This window comes from Plasmopara halstedii, assembly GCF_900000015.1.
Source record: "Plasmopara halstedii genome assembly, contig: Scaffold_2881, whole genome shotgun sequence".
NCBI lineage: Eukaryota > Oomycota > Peronosporomycetes > Peronosporales > Peronosporaceae > Plasmopara > Plasmopara halstedii.
Window position 1 is genome coordinate 243,810 of NW_020189786.1, and position 15,735 is coordinate 259,544.

The window sequence follows — 15,735 nt, forward strand, 5'->3', positions numbered from 1 at the left end:
CTCTCCTCCGCAAACCAAGCCTTCATTCGCACCTTCGTGCTTTCCATCAGCTCCAAAATGCGCGCCTTGATGGTGTTGCGGCTTGGGATACGGTACGCTAGATTCATGCCCTCCATGAGCGCCTCAAAATATGGACAATCCACAGCAGACAAGGCTTGGTTATCTTGAATGATCCACTCAACGAGCAGCCCCAACAGCTTGCCGCTCAGTATAACCGCCTCGCCCTTGGGACGAAAGCAAGACGGAACAGTGGACTCCTTGTTTGCCTCGATCGATCCCGAGTGGCGTGCAGCGACGTGGTCTTCGAACGTTTTAGTCGACACAAGAATAGTCTGACTAAATCCCGGTTTTTTGCAGCTTTTGCACACCACTCGAGCCTGAATATTGTTTGACTTGTCAGAATGCAGTTTCTTTAGCAGCGTATGGTTTGCACCAGCCGCTTCACACTTCTCTAATTCCGTCTTCTTCTTGCCTGACTCGACATCAACAACCTCGCGGCTTAGAACCATCTCGAACAGCGTCCAAAACTTTTTCTTGGAGTCTTTTGCACTCTCTGCGTCTTCTTCGGCCTGCTGCGAACCCCCCTCTGCAGGATTACCAGCGGTGGCATTGTCCACAGGGGTGTTGGGATTCGCAAGTAAAGGTGCATTTGCGGTATTTTCAGCGAGGGATGGCAATGTGTGTGCCATTGCCGTCACGACTTCAGGAGTCTGTCCAGCAACGAGAGACTGCACGACTTGAATCGCTGCCTCCGTAGAACTGAGAGTATCTCCTTTGGTACGCCGCTTGCGCTTTTGAACACGTGGAGCCACATCATCTTCTAATCCTCGCATACTAAGTTCCTCGTCGGAGTCGTCCGACTCCATATAGTCCACTATAACAGGTCGGCACGTAACTCTCGGCCATCCGGTTGGTCTACGGCTGTGTCGGGTGAGTTTATCGTACAAAGTATAGTCCAGGGTGAAGAGAAAACTTTTTCAGAATAATGTGCAAGGCCCCTGGCCCTGACCCCTGTAAAAGGCTATTAGCGGGCTAGGCTAGGCTATGCTATGCTAGAGGCCTGGGTCCTAGCATGAGCCTTAGCCTTAGCCTAGCCTTGCCTAGCCTGCCCTAGCATTAGCATTTACCTAGCATCGTATATGTGAGAAGCATCTTTGGGTTAAAGTAAACATTAACCGCGACTCTTCTGTTACGAGGATGGGCCATTGAGACGTTGCGGGATTTGCAGCTGGTCTGGAGCGCGCGGCGAGTGACAGATTGATAGTGGTGTGATCGTGCACATTCTATATAAAAGCGGATGGCTTTGAAAGTTCCTATTTTATTGGAGTACAAGAGTACACGCATAATTATAGCGAGTATCTGGCCATTAATTGAGAAGAATGCAAATTTCCGGTCATGTGCTTACCAAATATGAATATGTATGGACGGCAGATTTGCCAGATTCGACAGCAAGCTTTTGATTTCGTTCCAGGTTCTTCATGGCTAGTCGATTTGAGCCCACATCTGACTTAAGATTGATCTGTGCTGAAATTCGTGGAAAAGTAAAGATAGCTACTAAGGTTGCTATCCCGGCACCCTGCTCTATCGCTTGATCTTTCGTCCTTACAAAAAGTCTTCAGAATGGGATTTCCAAGTCCAAGCATTCGTGGACGTTAACATTAAGATGTAAATACCGTATGGTGAGGATAGTATAAATAATGCAATGCGCGTATTTTTATTGTTGCTATAGAATCACTTTCTTTCGTACGCGACAAATATTATCATATGCATGTCTACTGGTCTCTGTGTCGATACCGCTTCATTGTTGATGTCGAATGCAGATAAAAAGCAAACGGCATGTCGGCAGATAAAATGTTTAGCACATATTAGCAAAGCGATAAGCACCTACATCCTCAACTAGAATGACAGCTAAAATGGATCGCACTAAGATCACTCATTCCCTTTTTAACGAAATATTCGACTCTGAAACCATGTTGGTCAAACACAGCGATATTTCTTTGCACCTCTGATAACCACGATGAAGATCTCAAGTCAAGCTAACATACTGAAAGTATCCGTAAACATCGACACGATTACCATTAAAACAGCCATATTTTTCTTGTCAATTGATACGTCATTAGCAGATCGTATCACTACCACTGCGGTGACCATTCCTTCATAGTCACTGTGCTTTGTCCACATTGTGAAGCAACTTGTAACATCAACAAGATCGTCAAACGTGCCGTACGTTGCGAGTTAAAAGACCTGCGTCACGAGGCTTGTTAACATCGCTTCTTCAAATAGCATGACCGTGGCTGAGAGTGTCGTGCAGGTACACTTGAAGATTGCCTCTCGTACTAATGTAGTGAGCTTTGGTGTAGAAGCCATTTCAAAGATGTTTATATTAAGCGAATGATGTGCTAAGGCTCTGAAAGACGACGTCTATCACAGTGTGCCAACTAAAACATCAAAGAACTATCATCGACGACAAAGACAGTGACAATCTCGGATGACAATTAGATGAACATTCAAATGTTTGGAAAAGAATTTTTGTCAGTGTCGTCCCGATATCACACCTACATGATTTCCTAGCTCGTCCATATTGTGAAAGTTTAATTGACACCACAATCAACTTGAGCTCAAAACAAGCCCAACAGGACAATGGGTAATACCACGACTTAAGCCTTGATGTCACATCCTTAAAGTTCTCATGTATATAAAACTATAAACACATTGTTGTCCATATGTCAAATCTCCGTCTTTGTAAATCAATCCAAATGGAATGTGAAGCTGAATCCAGCACGCAGATTTATTGCAGCGACTCGCCCATACAAATGTTGGTACCAGCGTAACTTTAATGTCCCCTGAGCCACACAAAGTTGGTCGGGGAAATGTATCCCTCATCCTCGATGCAATTATCAATTGTGAAGCCAATAGATAGTGTACCTTAGTCCTAGATGTGCAACATTTTTCCAGATCTCTCGATAAAGTCAAGTATATCTGTCATAGCATTGGCGGACTTATCGTCCCTTTGGCTCTAAATGTTGATTCTAACAGTGTCCGGATCTCCTCACGATCCGGCTTGTTTATCGGGAGGGTTTCGTTGATAGAATAGGCTATTTCACTTCAAGTACTGTATTGAGTTCAGATAGGCTACTCACAAGCGTAAGATTTCAAGAGTCCAAAAAATTTAACGTACGTACGTTTAAGATACAGTTGTCGACATTCAAGTTGAAGAACTGAACCGCAAGGATTGTTGCAATTCATTACTTTCTGTTTTCGCAAGATGTATGGTTTCCGGCTCAAATACGATCAATGGCTGCGCAGATCCCCGTTATTGACGAAAGGCGTGACGTCGGCAATTCTTTTCGGTCTCGGTGACCGAATTGCACAGCGATTCGAGAATTCGGAGACTGCCAAAAGCGACCAGCATAAAGTTGATGACCATTTTGATCTCCAACGAATGGCTCGCATGATGGTGTGGGGTGGACTCTTTTTCGCTCCTATTGGTCATGCATGGTACAACTACCTAGAAAAGGTCGTTCCAGGAAAGGGAATTGCTGCGGTCGCTGGAAAGGTCGCTGCGGATCAACTTATCTTTTCGCCACCACTAGCAATTGCATTTTTCACCTACGCGGGAGTTTCCGAAAACAAATTGCTTCACAATTCAGTGGAGAATGCAGTCGACAAACTGGTACCAACACTTGTAGCGAATTGGTCTGTCTGGCCAATGGTTCACATGTGCACTTTTGGGTTCGTCCCGTTGCAGTACCGCATCTTGTTCATCAACATCGTTAACATTGGCTGGTCTGCTTTCCTATCTCGAATGGCAAGCAAAGATGAAGGCCATCAAAAACTTAAAAGGCTTCTTGACCAACAAACGGAAGGCGCAGAGGAAACAATGGCAGTTTGAGTTATCATGCCAAAAGAAACAGATTCTGTTTTAAGTGTCCAAACTATCACAACCATTAGTAAGAAGTTAATCACATCGTAAATACTGGCAGTCCAATGAATCATGCTAATAGAATTCAATTGCTCAACATATCACAATCATTAGTGAAGAAGTTACATTTCTGTATAACATCACAGACAACTATCCTATTGAGAGCTCGGCATCAACGAATGCCGCTTCAATTCCTATCAAATAGTTGGGTATCTCAACGAGAGGGTGGGCAAATCTGAATCAATGGGCAATATGGTCCAGCGAAGGTGGTAGAGAGACAACATTGCAAGAAGCTTTTCGATATCGCAAAACCGAAGTCGACATGGACGTATCGCATTTCTTGTCGAGATTGACTGAAAAGCTCTCTGGTAAAGGCTTTCAATGGAGCGCTCTCGATTGGAAGATGCAAATTAAAATGTTCAGCACAGCGTCTAGCTCTCATTCTTGACCACGCATTTTGAAAAAAAAATTTCTCACGATACAAGTTAACAGAAGCGACTACCCACTGCGAAATCGAAATCGCTTTTGCAGTCTCGCTTGACAACTATAGTCAGTTTCATCAAACAAAAGTAAATTCAAGAGAAACATCACCAAATTCGAAATCTTCACGCGATGTTGTCCACGTCTCATTTGGTGTCAGGATTGTTCTCATACATCCGTTAGAAATCTGGAGCAGCCACAATCAAACGCCGTGGTGAGATAATTTATTTTCGAGTCTTCAAACCAAAAGCGCTTCGTGAGAGTATCAACGAGATAGGTTATCAAATTCAACGACAAAAATGGGATCCCAGATTTCGCTGCGATACGTTCATGTCGACTAAATCACTAAGCCGCTAGGTCTATGAGACGCGCACGCAGCTTTCGGCAATTTATAATGCTGCCTTTCACTCAACTACATTCTTTGAACCACAAATGAACATTCAATAGGAAATATGCTGCTGCTTGCCAGAAACGGGTACAACTTCCGCATCACATTTTGTGTTGCTTTCTTAACCGAGCAAATGAAATACACTCTAACTAGTCAAACTCGATCATTTGTTTATGTGACGGCAAAACGCAAGTTGCCTTTACAAGGAAGAGCAATATTTGCTCGTGTAAGCTACGAACCTTTCTCGATTCAATAAATCTCCATCAAAAATTATTAACTCTCATGTAGCGTAAAAATAATGTTCTCTATACCAGTAATTAATTATTAGCGATCGGTCTAGAAGTCATGGATTCGCCACATCCCCACAGCGACGTCAGCTTAAAAGGTTCATGATAAGCCATTTTTGACAAGAATGTTGACCATACGAGACTGACACAATGTGTAAGTGGGGTGCGATAATGTAATGGTACCAATCCGAATATAATCGCGTTCGCTGCCGGCCATAACATATAATCTGCAAGTAAAGTCGGAGGTAATTTAGCTTTGGCAATTTGAAACGAATCATTGAAAGGCTCGCCCTCCATGCACTTTGTGATGGTAAAAAAAGCCAAAGACGTGGCTGGCGCGATGATAATCATGTCTGCTACCACTTTTTTTGCAACGACTAGTTTCCCTGTGCCTGGAATCATGTGTTCAATGACATGAAACCACGTGTGCATTATTGGTGCCGCAAAACACCCTCCCCACAGCATCATCCTGAGTGTTCGAGCTGTGCTATCACTTACAAGCTTCGGTGTATTGTCCATTCGATGAGGTACATGCTCACTTGTTAACTCGTCAAACATGCTCTCCTCTGTCTCGTTCTCAAGCATCTGCGCAATCTGATCCCCTGTGCCAAAAAGCGTGGTTGCTGTCACGACTTTGGTCAATAGCGGGGATTTATGCAGCCAATAATGATAAAGCGCGCCAACACGGCGCATGCTACTCTTCCAGAAGGAGGAAAAGAGTAAGAGTAGGCAGATACGTTGCCAGCGCACAAATAGATGATTGCTTACTCACTACTCACTATTTTTATCATATTTTACTTCTCAATGTTATTTCTTTATTGAAAATTTAATAGAATGTAATCTTTACAAAATTGCAGGGTAAGTGCAATTAAATGATCGAATGGTCGAATGAGTGAAGGTTCAAGCGATTTATTGGGAAGCATCGCAAGCAATGAGAGATTTCTAGCACAAATGCAAGAACGAGCAACAGATATTACTCAAGTCTCGGCAGCATTGATCGGTTTCGAATTGAAATACTAATACTTGAAGTATAGAAACGACGCAGCTACAAATATTCCATTCAAGCTTTTGGCCTTCAGTGTTCGGATCCGACAGAGCTCGTCCTTTTGAAACTATTCCTCACCTTCAACCGATCGTAAGCACAACTTTGATGATAATTGGCTGTTCTGTAGAGTCATGCATTGCAATGATCCTAATCATCTTAGATGTTGGTGTCACGTTCGCTAGAAGAAACGTCGCCGCTCTTCGTAATTTATTTTGCTATTTCGTACCACGGTATCCTTTACCACGACGAAGTCCAAATTCAGCGTTGTTCCATTCGCTTCCCACTCCAAATCCTGTGCGCGAGTCAATCACTGATTGGGTTGCTGCTTGAGTGGTGTGATTCACATTACCACGTGATAATGACGATCCGAAAGCAGAACCGGCATCCGACGAGCCTCCATCATTCATTATTTCGTCGCGTTCCATGTTTTGTAGCACCAGTCGCTTCAGTTCCGATTGCTCTTTCTTACCAGCATTTTCTTGACGATGACTGTGCTGAGCCAACGAGGATGCTTCCGGTACAATCAATTGACGAGCCTCAACTTTGCCTTTGTTACCACGACGCAGCATACGAAAGACTACGCCATCAGGAGGATCACTTGAATGAAGCGGGATAATACCACGAGATCCGGAAGTTGGAGCTACCGAACTCTTAACAACAGTAGGAATTGCCATCTTGTCTACGTTGACCCGTGTAGATGGTTTGCGCGTATCGGTTGTTCCATGCATCATTGATTTGAATGCTTTTTCAAATTCTTCATCGTCTTCACTTTTCTGAATACGGTCATGAATGATTAAGAGTTCTTCTTCATCAGTGGCGTCTTCATCGTCGTCGTCATCTTCGTCATCCTCGTCGTCCTCCTCATCTTCCTCGCCGTCTTCCCCGTCAACATGATCATCATCATCGTGCTCTTCGTCGTATTCTTCGTCATCATCTGTATCTTCTTCTTCATCTTCAAGAAAATCATCATCTTCGTCCCCCGGTTGAGACAACGATGGCTCCTCGGCGACACTTCCAAGACCATTCGTAGCCATCACCAACGCTGCGTTCTTCTTCCGCAACCGGCGTTCGGCTTCTTCCATATCGCCACGTAAAATCTGTTGAACAGCCTTATCAACTTCTTCCCAAGTCTCAAATTTCTGAAAGTGATCTTTCATACTGTTTGCGAGCATTTCAAAAAGATCAAACACGACAAAGTCCGTCTCTAAGGGTACGTCTGTTTTAGAAAACAGGTATCGCTGAAAAAAAACCATAAATCGCCCCAAACGCGGTCGCGAGATGCCTCGATCATTAACACCATTCATTCCAGTGAGATGTGCGATTCCACCTCCATTACACGTTTCAATCAACGCACTGACAAGTCTTATGCGAAATACTTCGTTTGGTCCGTCCACTGCACTTGGTACACGAGGATCGTAGCGCAAGTCTGGAACCAACAAAAATCGCTTCTTCACCTCTAACAACTGAGCGGCTGAAAGTTTATCGCTGCTATACTGTGGTAGCGTCAACAAGTCATGCGAATGATTGATCAAAAGATACAGCGTTTCTACCACCACATTCATGTTCACAAGCCCGCAATTATAAATCTCTCCAAGCAATTTCACGTATCCAAGGCTACGTTGATGGTCGCGGTAGTCATTCATTTCAAGTCCGTACCGAATGTACTCTAGCACATCGTCCACCAGCAAGACGAGAACTTCATCGTGATAGCGCGACAGTCCCTTCACAACTTCGCAGATCCACTTCATCTGCATGACTTTCCCTTTTGTCACTTTTAAAAGAGCCTTTAAAACCATGTCACAGGTTGTACTTTTTTGCCATGGAAGTCGGCGAAGTGTCTTAACCACCTTGTTGACATTCAGGCTATTCAGATCCTGATACAAGACCTTTAAAAGATACAGATACATAGGATCGTACTCCTTCACTTTGCACTCCACTCGTTCAGGTGGTTTGCACATATAATAAGCATTTTCCACCAATGTTTCTAGCTGCGGATCTAAATGCTTAACTGCTTTTAATTTCATCATGACATTTAAACACTTGACCGTTCGAGCATGTGTGTGTTTTGAGCAATACAAAAATCGACCACAATTTTCAAGAAATGTCGTGGCCACATGCACATTGTGGCCTTGAAAATCCTGAAAACATCTCTGCAAGCATCTAAAGCCTGTATTTGGTGGACAGATCCGAAATTTTACAAGCTCAGCGAGAAAGCGAATGTTTTTGATCTTAGACTCGAGACGAAATTGATTACGTCGCTTGACCAATCCATGAAATTCGCTCACAAGCAAGTTGACTAGCTCTCCACCAATATCGTCTTTCAGAACACTTTGCAAAGTCGCCACAAGACGTGCATAGTGTGCCAGAAGCTCTAAGTGCGTCCGTGGTACTGCAAATAACGTTTTCACGAGACGACCTCGTGTTGCCTTAGAATTACGATAGCAAAACTCAACTGCGGCCTTATCGCAACGGTCTCGATTAACCAAATCTTCCAACGATGCAAAGTAAGCATCCAATTGATGATGATAACTCGTTGAAGCACCACTTGATGACATTGCACTTGGATCTCCTATCGCATCGTTTAACTTACTTGTGTCATCATCCGCATCATTAAATACCAAGTCATTGCCCACATCAGCATCAAACTCCTCTAAAGTACCTTCATCTCCTTTCTTTCCATCATCCTCTGCAGTCACTTCATGTTCATCAATCTCGTTCTCCGCCTCTTCTTCTGCACTGGCAGAAGCTTCTTTCTTCTTCTTCAACTCGGCCACGTCCACTTCAGTAAGACCCAACACGACCGCAGGAACAAGTTCCAAGAGATCGGGAAAGTCTTCATAGAACGAGCGTGTCGCCTCGTCATCAAATGGGCTATCTCGACTCAAATCTCTACCGCCTCCTTCACCTCCTTCCCAGACGAGAATACCTCCATTTCCCAATCCATCTTCTTTTTTCTCAACCGGCAAAGGCGGTACTTGTCGATCTAATGCATCTGCCAATGAATTGACACTTGTTTGAAGTTTTTCAAATAAAACTTTGGCATTTTTGAGCTCCTGTACATGTTCTTCTGAAATTTCTCCTCGATTTGCTTCTTCTTTTTCATTTCTCGCTTCTAATTTCAACCACGTTGCGTGTTGTGCTAGATAAAACTTGCAAATCATATCATAAGCTTCTAAATAGCAGCTAAGACACTCTTTCTGCACAGACTCTGGTACCACATGCGTCTGGGTCTTGATCCACTGCTTAAACTCTTCATTTTCAGCCAGATTCTTTTCTAATTCCTTAAATTTCTTTGGTTGAACTCCTAAAAACTCCACACCTACAGACTTTGCAAAGCTCACGAGAAGCGGAACTTCTAATTGTTGTGAAGAAGCTGCACTTGGACTTGAAATCGACATGTTGCCTCGGTTTTTCTTCCCTCCTATTTGCTCCCGTCGTGCTACTCGCTGGATCATGTGAGCAATCACTTGAACGTCGTCAAAGACACCAGCCAGGTAGAGTTCACATAATAGACGGAGTATCAATCGACGCTTGAGCATTTTGTTCTTGTCATCAGATAGATAGGATCCTTCAAAACTGCTTACAAGAGCTCGCACCATTCCTGGCGCAAACTCCTCGTAACGCTGGTGTAATAATGACGCTACTTTGACAGAAGCCGCTAGGTCAGCGAGCTTGAGGGGTGCATCGGCCAGTGCCGCTACACACTCGCTTATATAACGAGTAAGATTCAACTCGGCAGCATCACGAAGTAGCGAATCGGCATTGGATTCAGTGAGTTGACGCAACTTCTTAACAAAAGCAGAAGAGCGTTTGATGTCGGATTTGAGCTTTAACGTAGCTAGCTGCGAGCGTACAGACGCTACAGCAGCTGCAGAATTTGCTACACGTAATGTAAAGCGCACTTCACTCTGACGCTGAAGCTCGCGAAGCTGCAACAGAGCTTGCGTCTGTGCATCCTCCTCGTCGCGCGTCATAGCAATGTCGTGTGACTACTTTGACGCAAACTCAAAAGTGAGGGTATGTATGAATAATACATTTTGAGCTTATAGAGCAGAATTTATATCGTTTACATCAAAAGCCATTACTAAATAGAGTCAAGAGAAAATTTCAGTGTTTCAAGCTTGCAGTGAAATGTGTTGATCAGCGCACGTGAGTCAAGTTCCAAGTATTTTGAGGGGCGATCGAGAGAAGGATGCACATTGGTAATTCTCAACTTAAATTGTTGCGTACGAACAATGCAAAAATGAGTCTCATGTTGATCGATCGAATTCCCGGGCCATGGGACGATTTGTATGATTACGCCCGCGATGACGCAATAGAATTGCGCCCAATGACTTTGTTGGAAAGGCTTAGAGGTAGCACAGATTCATTAAGGACCTAAATATATTCACTTCCAGCTTGCCTTCTACTCCTCACTTCATCTTTTAAACAGGTTGTAGGACCAAGTGACTCCGACGACGCGCCAAGCGCACCGACCACAGTCAGCCTCAACGCCGGCCACAAAAATGTCGCAGCGTCTTCAGCAATTGTGAAGGAGACGCCGACCGCTCAGGAAATGAGCGACGACGTCAACGCAATTATCGCCACTCTTCTCGACCTTCAGGCAAGGATGACGCAGATGGAGGCCTAGCAAGTGAAGCGAGACGAGGACAAGCGTATGCTCGGGGCAATTGAGTCTGTGATGGTCCACTCTGTCCGTGACAACGGCCGAGGGGGACGCCTATGCACATCCATGTGCTAGGCTATTCGCCCGTGCAGCAGGGGGAAAAAAAGGCACCTCATACGCGCAACGTGCGCATGGGGCAAAAAAGCCTGAAAGATCGGAGTGGGATGCCACACGGAGGAGTGCCGCAGCAGACCAGTTCCACCCGCGCCAGAATGCAGTGGCACAGGACTACGCACTTCGAATGGAGACGGTCGCGCAGCAAGCGATGCGTGTAAAGGATGAGCGTCAGCGCAGGCTCACGATCCGCAAGCTCGAGGGGGCTGAGCTACACCGAGGTCTGGGCTCCGGTTTCTGGACTGGGTTCGGACATTCGTGCACCAAATCCAGTATGCGCAAGCAGCGTGTGGATTTGACTGGTCAGAAGACGTGAAGACCTACTTGCTCGGTCACTACTTGAGTGGGACGACCGAGCTGTACTGTAACAGGCATGGAGAGCTTGGTGGCGCCAGCTCCCAACGCTGGACCATGTTTTGGAGCGACTTCACCAGACGTTCAAGACGTCTATCACAGCACCACATTCAATGAGACTGTGTACAACGACAAAAGACGCCAAGAGGACCTGGCCCGAACATTACCTGTACTTGGTGGCAGTAAGCGATGCGAGCGGAGGTGCTGACGCGCAAGCGTTCGACAACATTGTCCACTATGCGTCGAGCGAGCTGCGCACGGTACCATTGACAAAGTACGATGCCAGGCGCCTCGGCTTCTTCGTGCAAGCTGAAGAGCTCGCAAATTTCACACAGTCTGTCGAAATTGATCCTGCTTCGTCTGGGAAAGACGTCGTTGCAAACATCATTGTGAGTAAACCACGCGTCGAGACACGAGCGTGCTTTGAATATGGCAAGGTAGGGCACATTTTGGCGGCTTGTCCCGACGAAAAGAAGAAAAAAGCATGATGATGTCAAGGGTGGCTGGAGGAGAAATGACAAGAAGAAGGCAGTATGTGCAGGATAGTGGCGCCCACGACAACGTCTAGATCTTGTTCAGCGGGTCCAGCCGGCATCTTGTGAGCAACGCAACACTATCGGAAAATGCTCGTGAATACGAGACCAGTGCTTAGTAGTTGATGGCAAAATGCTTCAGCTGTAGCGTACTGCTTCGGGTAATGGCGATCGGCGAGCTGAGCATCGTTCGCCTGACGGACGCCTACTATGCACCAAGACTAGTTCGCAACATATTGTCATACGGCAAGCTAAAACTCAAATGATACGGATTCGAGTATACAAACGATCGGCGAGCAATCAGATCGCTCAGCACCAGTGACGTCGTCTTTGATGTGGCAATGCAAAACAACGTGCTTGTTGTAGAAGAGCAAGCCAAACACGAAAGCTTCAAAAATGCTGGCTCCATCGTGGCATCGATCACTAAGGTGAAGGAGCGCAGAGAAGACGTGCAGCGTTGAACACTCATGCATTTTCATCAGCGCTTCGGGCACCTTTCGTACGACACAATCGAGATGATGGCGCTCAAGCCCGGCTTTGGAATTCAGTTCACGGACTGTCGACACACGGTGCGCGTCTCGTGCGCGCCCAGAGTAAGGAATCCAAGAACGCGCATTCAAAGAAAGACACGATCGCGCACTCCTCGATCGATAGCATCGATGGTGTGATTTGCTCGGGACTTAAGGGAGCGGCACCAAAAGACCGACTTGGGAATCGGCACCTCGTTAGCTGTCACGATCATATGAGCAATCACTGCCGCGTATTCCTGGCGTGCACCAAGGACCAAGCGGCAAAACGGTCTAAAAAATCGTGGTGGTTTTTGTAAAGCGTTTGGCTTGTCGCGTTCATGTACTACGCACGGATGAGCGTGGTGAATATCGGAACATTGATTTGTTCTGCAAGTCCGTAGGCGTGTCACGGCGGGTGAGCGAATTAAGGAATCAAGCATCAAACTGCAAGGCAGAACGCATACACAGGACGGTTCTAAACACGGCACACTCTAAGATTTTTGCAAGCAAGCTTCCGCTAAAATTTTGGGGAGATGCGGAGGAGTACTCGGTGTACATATTGAATCGCAGTTCCACGAGCTCGAATGTCAAACAAGCACCACCAATCGAGGTGCTAACAAGTCACGCATCGGACCTTCGTGACGTAGTCACTTTCGGCTCAGTATGCACAGTATATCTTTTGTGCATAGGTGCAGATTGGTATATCATCGCGGGTTGCAGCGACGAGACTAAGGGATATCACGTGTTCATACGCAAGGGCAATGTTGTGGTCGTGACCCAACACCTCAAGAATATTAAGGCGCCTTTCGACAGCAAAGTGAACAGTTACGCTATGAAGCAGAAGCCGAGGAAGGGACGTCGTCAATTATCAAGGTCGTGTCGAAAAAAGGCAAGACTGACCAGCAATCGTGGGTACGTGCGCCACAAATCACACGAGGGAGAGCCAAGCGAGCGGCACAAGACACTTAACAAGTGAGATGTGATGTAGCAGCTGTTATGCAAGTTTATGAGACTGGTCCAAAGACGCACGCCAAGACATTGCGCACTTCGAAAGCTGAAGGCTGGAGAAAGGCAATGCTCGAGGAGATCCTGGCTCTCAAAAATAACGGCGTCTGGAATGTGATCAAGCAACCGATTAGGGCCAACCTGTTGCACAGTAAGTGGGTATTTAAGACCAAAACGGATGCGAATGTCGCGGTGGAGCGTCTGAAGGTGCGTCTAGTCACATGCGGGAATGAGCAACGTTTTGGCATTGACTGCGCGCTCACTTTCCCTGCCGCCATGGATGTGTCGATGGTAAAGGTAATGCATCGACGTGGGGGGGCGGCAAAGCATGGTGACATTCCGAACACCCACGTCAAGGCTGACAAGGAGAAAAACCTCAATTTCCTGCTTCATGTGCCGAGTGGTTTGGACATCAAAGCTAAACAACTCAACGAAGAAGCGCTCGAACTGAAAAATAGCCTGTATGGAATGCGGCAGGCTGAACGATTATGGAGTCAACTGCTACACGCACAACTCTCAAGCGTTGGTTACAGCAGTGTATTAGTGACATGTGCCTGTATTCCAAGCGCGACAAAAATAACTTGACAGTGGTTGGCGTGATCTCGTTGTTACAGCAACAAGAGCCACAGCGGTCGACCGATTCTTCGTTTCAATGGCTTTGCTTCCAATCAAGATCTCGGTTCAGTGTCGAAGTTTCTCGGTGGAAAAATGACGGCACGCGATGCACATGCACATGCTCTCGATCAGGAGGAGGCTATATTCGAGCTGTCGCATGAGCATGGTATGGCATCGGCAAACCCTACGTGGACACCACTTAGTGACGACTGCTACGAAGATGTCCTATCCTGCTGTAGGAAAACGCCGACTTCGGGTCGCAATGTATTCCCTCGTTATAGTCGCTGGTGGTTAGTCTGCTATGGATTGCACGATGCACGCAGCCAGATATTGCGTTTGCAGCTCACAAAGCCACGCAACAGACACATGCGTCGTGTGTACGAGACTGGAAATTGGCAAAGAGGATTGCGCACTACCTCAGTGAAAGAAAAGTGATACGGCTTGAAATGCGCGGTAATGCCGACTGCAACGGATCAATGACGCTTGAGTCTTACAGTGATGCCGACTTTGCTGCTGATAAGGGAGACAGGAAGTCGCTCACTGGTGGTATCGTTCTACTAAGTGGGATGCCTGTAAGATGGGCAGCGAAGAAACAGGGTGGTATCTCTCTCTCGACTATGGAAGCCGAATTTGTCGCAGCATTTGAGACAGCTCGCGAGCTCCTCCGTATTCAAGAGATGATTAAAGAGGTGGGACTCGCCCTGGTTCAGCCTAAGCTGATGCACGTGAGTAACCAAGCCGCGATTCGTCAGATCGAAGGAAAGACTTCGTCCATAAAAGCTTAACACATTGACGTGCGTCTCAAGGTTGTCAAAGATCTGGCTCGTCGAGCGTGGTGGGGATGCGCTACTTCCGCTCGGAGCTCATGCTCGCGGATATGTTTACTCAGGCGTTGGATCAGCACAAGCTTGCAAAGCTGCGAGATCTCCTGGATTTAAGCTAGGTATGGCGGCGGGGACACTATCTCGCGGAGGAGTTTTAGAAGATAGGCTTAAAGCATACGTTGCGCGATCAAGTTCTCGGGCACTGGGGCGATATTGTATGATTGCGCCCGCGATGACGCGATAGGATTGTGTAACGGGGTTACATGTACCCTAGTAACAGGTGTGTGTGTCACACAAGATATGCATGGTGTGACCACATCCAAACAAGAATACGGTATGTGGCTAGGTAGCCAGTAGTTATGCATGTAATTAGATTTTACTATATATATTTAGGAAAATCTAAACATATAAATTAGGCGGCTTTGCCGCAAATAAAAATAAATAAAAATCAGTTTTGAATCCAAACCGAAGAGTCTGTTAGCCTTAGTTTTTAAGGTACTCTTGGAGGTAGCGGATTGCGATCCGCTACACTCGTATTGGTTCTCGTAAAGAAAGTAAGGTCGGTGACTTTAATTACGCTTCCTCAAGCGCATAGCTACGGCAGCCCCGCTGCAGACTGTGCCCAATGACGTCATACGGAAGGCTTAAAGGTAGCACAGAGTAGCGAACTAAGGACCGAAATTTATTCACTTCCAAACTTGCCTTCTACTCCTCACTTCATCTTTTCAGCAGATCCGTTCAGCGACTTTTGCCGATCACAATTTACTAGATATTTGGAGTATGATAATGATAAATTTAAGTGTTAAGTGCTGTCCATCAATATCTTCTGCCTGTTGTTGCTCACCAAAAAAAGTATTGATGTCTGAAACAATAAGAAATTATGTAGTTTCTGAATTCAGAGAATAAAAAAAATGCCCCAGCTTTTGCCATATATAAAAAAAATATCTCAACTTTTCAAAAAATAAAAAAATACCCCAGCACGTAAATTATCAC

The 15,735-nt window shown here is 45.9% G+C and overlaps 6 protein-coding genes across 6 annotated transcripts in view; 2 read left to right on the forward strand and 4 right to left on the reverse strand.

The window, feature by feature from the left end:
* The window catches only part of PHALS_05135 (Ribonuclease H-like domain), a gene marked incomplete at both ends in the record, with an annotated part of 1,851 nt that extends 985 nt beyond the window's left edge, over positions 1–866 (reverse strand). Inside the window, one exon of the mRNA XM_024718807.1 lies at positions 33–866. Within this exon, the coding sequence (XP_024584169.1) occupies positions 33–866 (834 nt within the window). The remainder of the gene's footprint in view (positions 1–32) is intronic.
* Positions 867–1,625: 759 nt separating this feature from the next.
* PHALS_15076 (uncharacterized protein) lies at positions 1,626–3,264 on the reverse strand. The gene has a single exon (XM_036407174.1). The coding sequence runs from the start codon at positions 2,881–2,883 to the stop codon at positions 2,671–2,673; it is 213 nt and encodes a 70-aa protein (XP_036263425.1). The 5' UTR covers positions 2,884–3,264; the 3' UTR covers positions 1,626–2,670.
* A 1-nt stretch (position 3,265) lies between these two features.
* On the forward strand, positions 3,266–3,892 carry PHALS_05136 (Peroxisomal membrane protein MPV17 and related proteins; the record flags this gene model as incomplete). Its single annotated transcript, XM_024718809.1, has 1 exon — positions 3,266–3,892. One exon carries the CDS (start codon positions 3,266–3,268, stop codon positions 3,890–3,892), a length of 627 nt encoding a protein of 208 aa, XP_024584171.1.
* Positions 3,893–5,107: 1,215 nt separating this feature from the next.
* On the reverse strand, positions 5,108–5,770 carry PHALS_05137 (hypothetical protein L915_00913; the record flags this gene model as incomplete). Its single annotated transcript, XM_024718810.1, has 1 exon — positions 5,108–5,770. One exon carries the CDS (start codon positions 5,768–5,770, stop codon positions 5,108–5,110), a length of 663 nt encoding a protein of 220 aa, XP_024584172.1.
* A 567-nt stretch (positions 5,771–6,337) lies between these two features.
* PHALS_05138 (regulator of nonsense transcripts) lies at positions 6,338–10,096 on the reverse strand (the record flags this gene model as incomplete). The annotated part of the gene is made up of 1 exon (XM_024718811.1): positions 6,338–10,096. The coding sequence occupies one exon, from the start codon at positions 10,094–10,096 to the stop codon at positions 6,338–6,340; it is 3,759 nt and encodes a 1,252-aa protein (XP_024584173.1).
* A 3,198-nt stretch (positions 10,097–13,294) lies between these two features.
* PHALS_05139 (FOG: Transposon-encoded proteins with TYA, reverse transcriptase, integrase domains in various combinations) lies at positions 13,295–14,703 on the forward strand (the record flags this gene model as incomplete). Its single annotated transcript, XM_024718813.1, has 3 exons — positions 13,295–13,764; positions 13,918–14,153; positions 14,246–14,703. 3 exons carry the CDS (start codon positions 13,295–13,297, stop codon positions 14,701–14,703), a joined length of 1,164 nt encoding a protein of 387 aa, XP_024584174.1.
* Between the last annotated feature and the right edge of the window lie 1,032 nt (positions 14,704–15,735).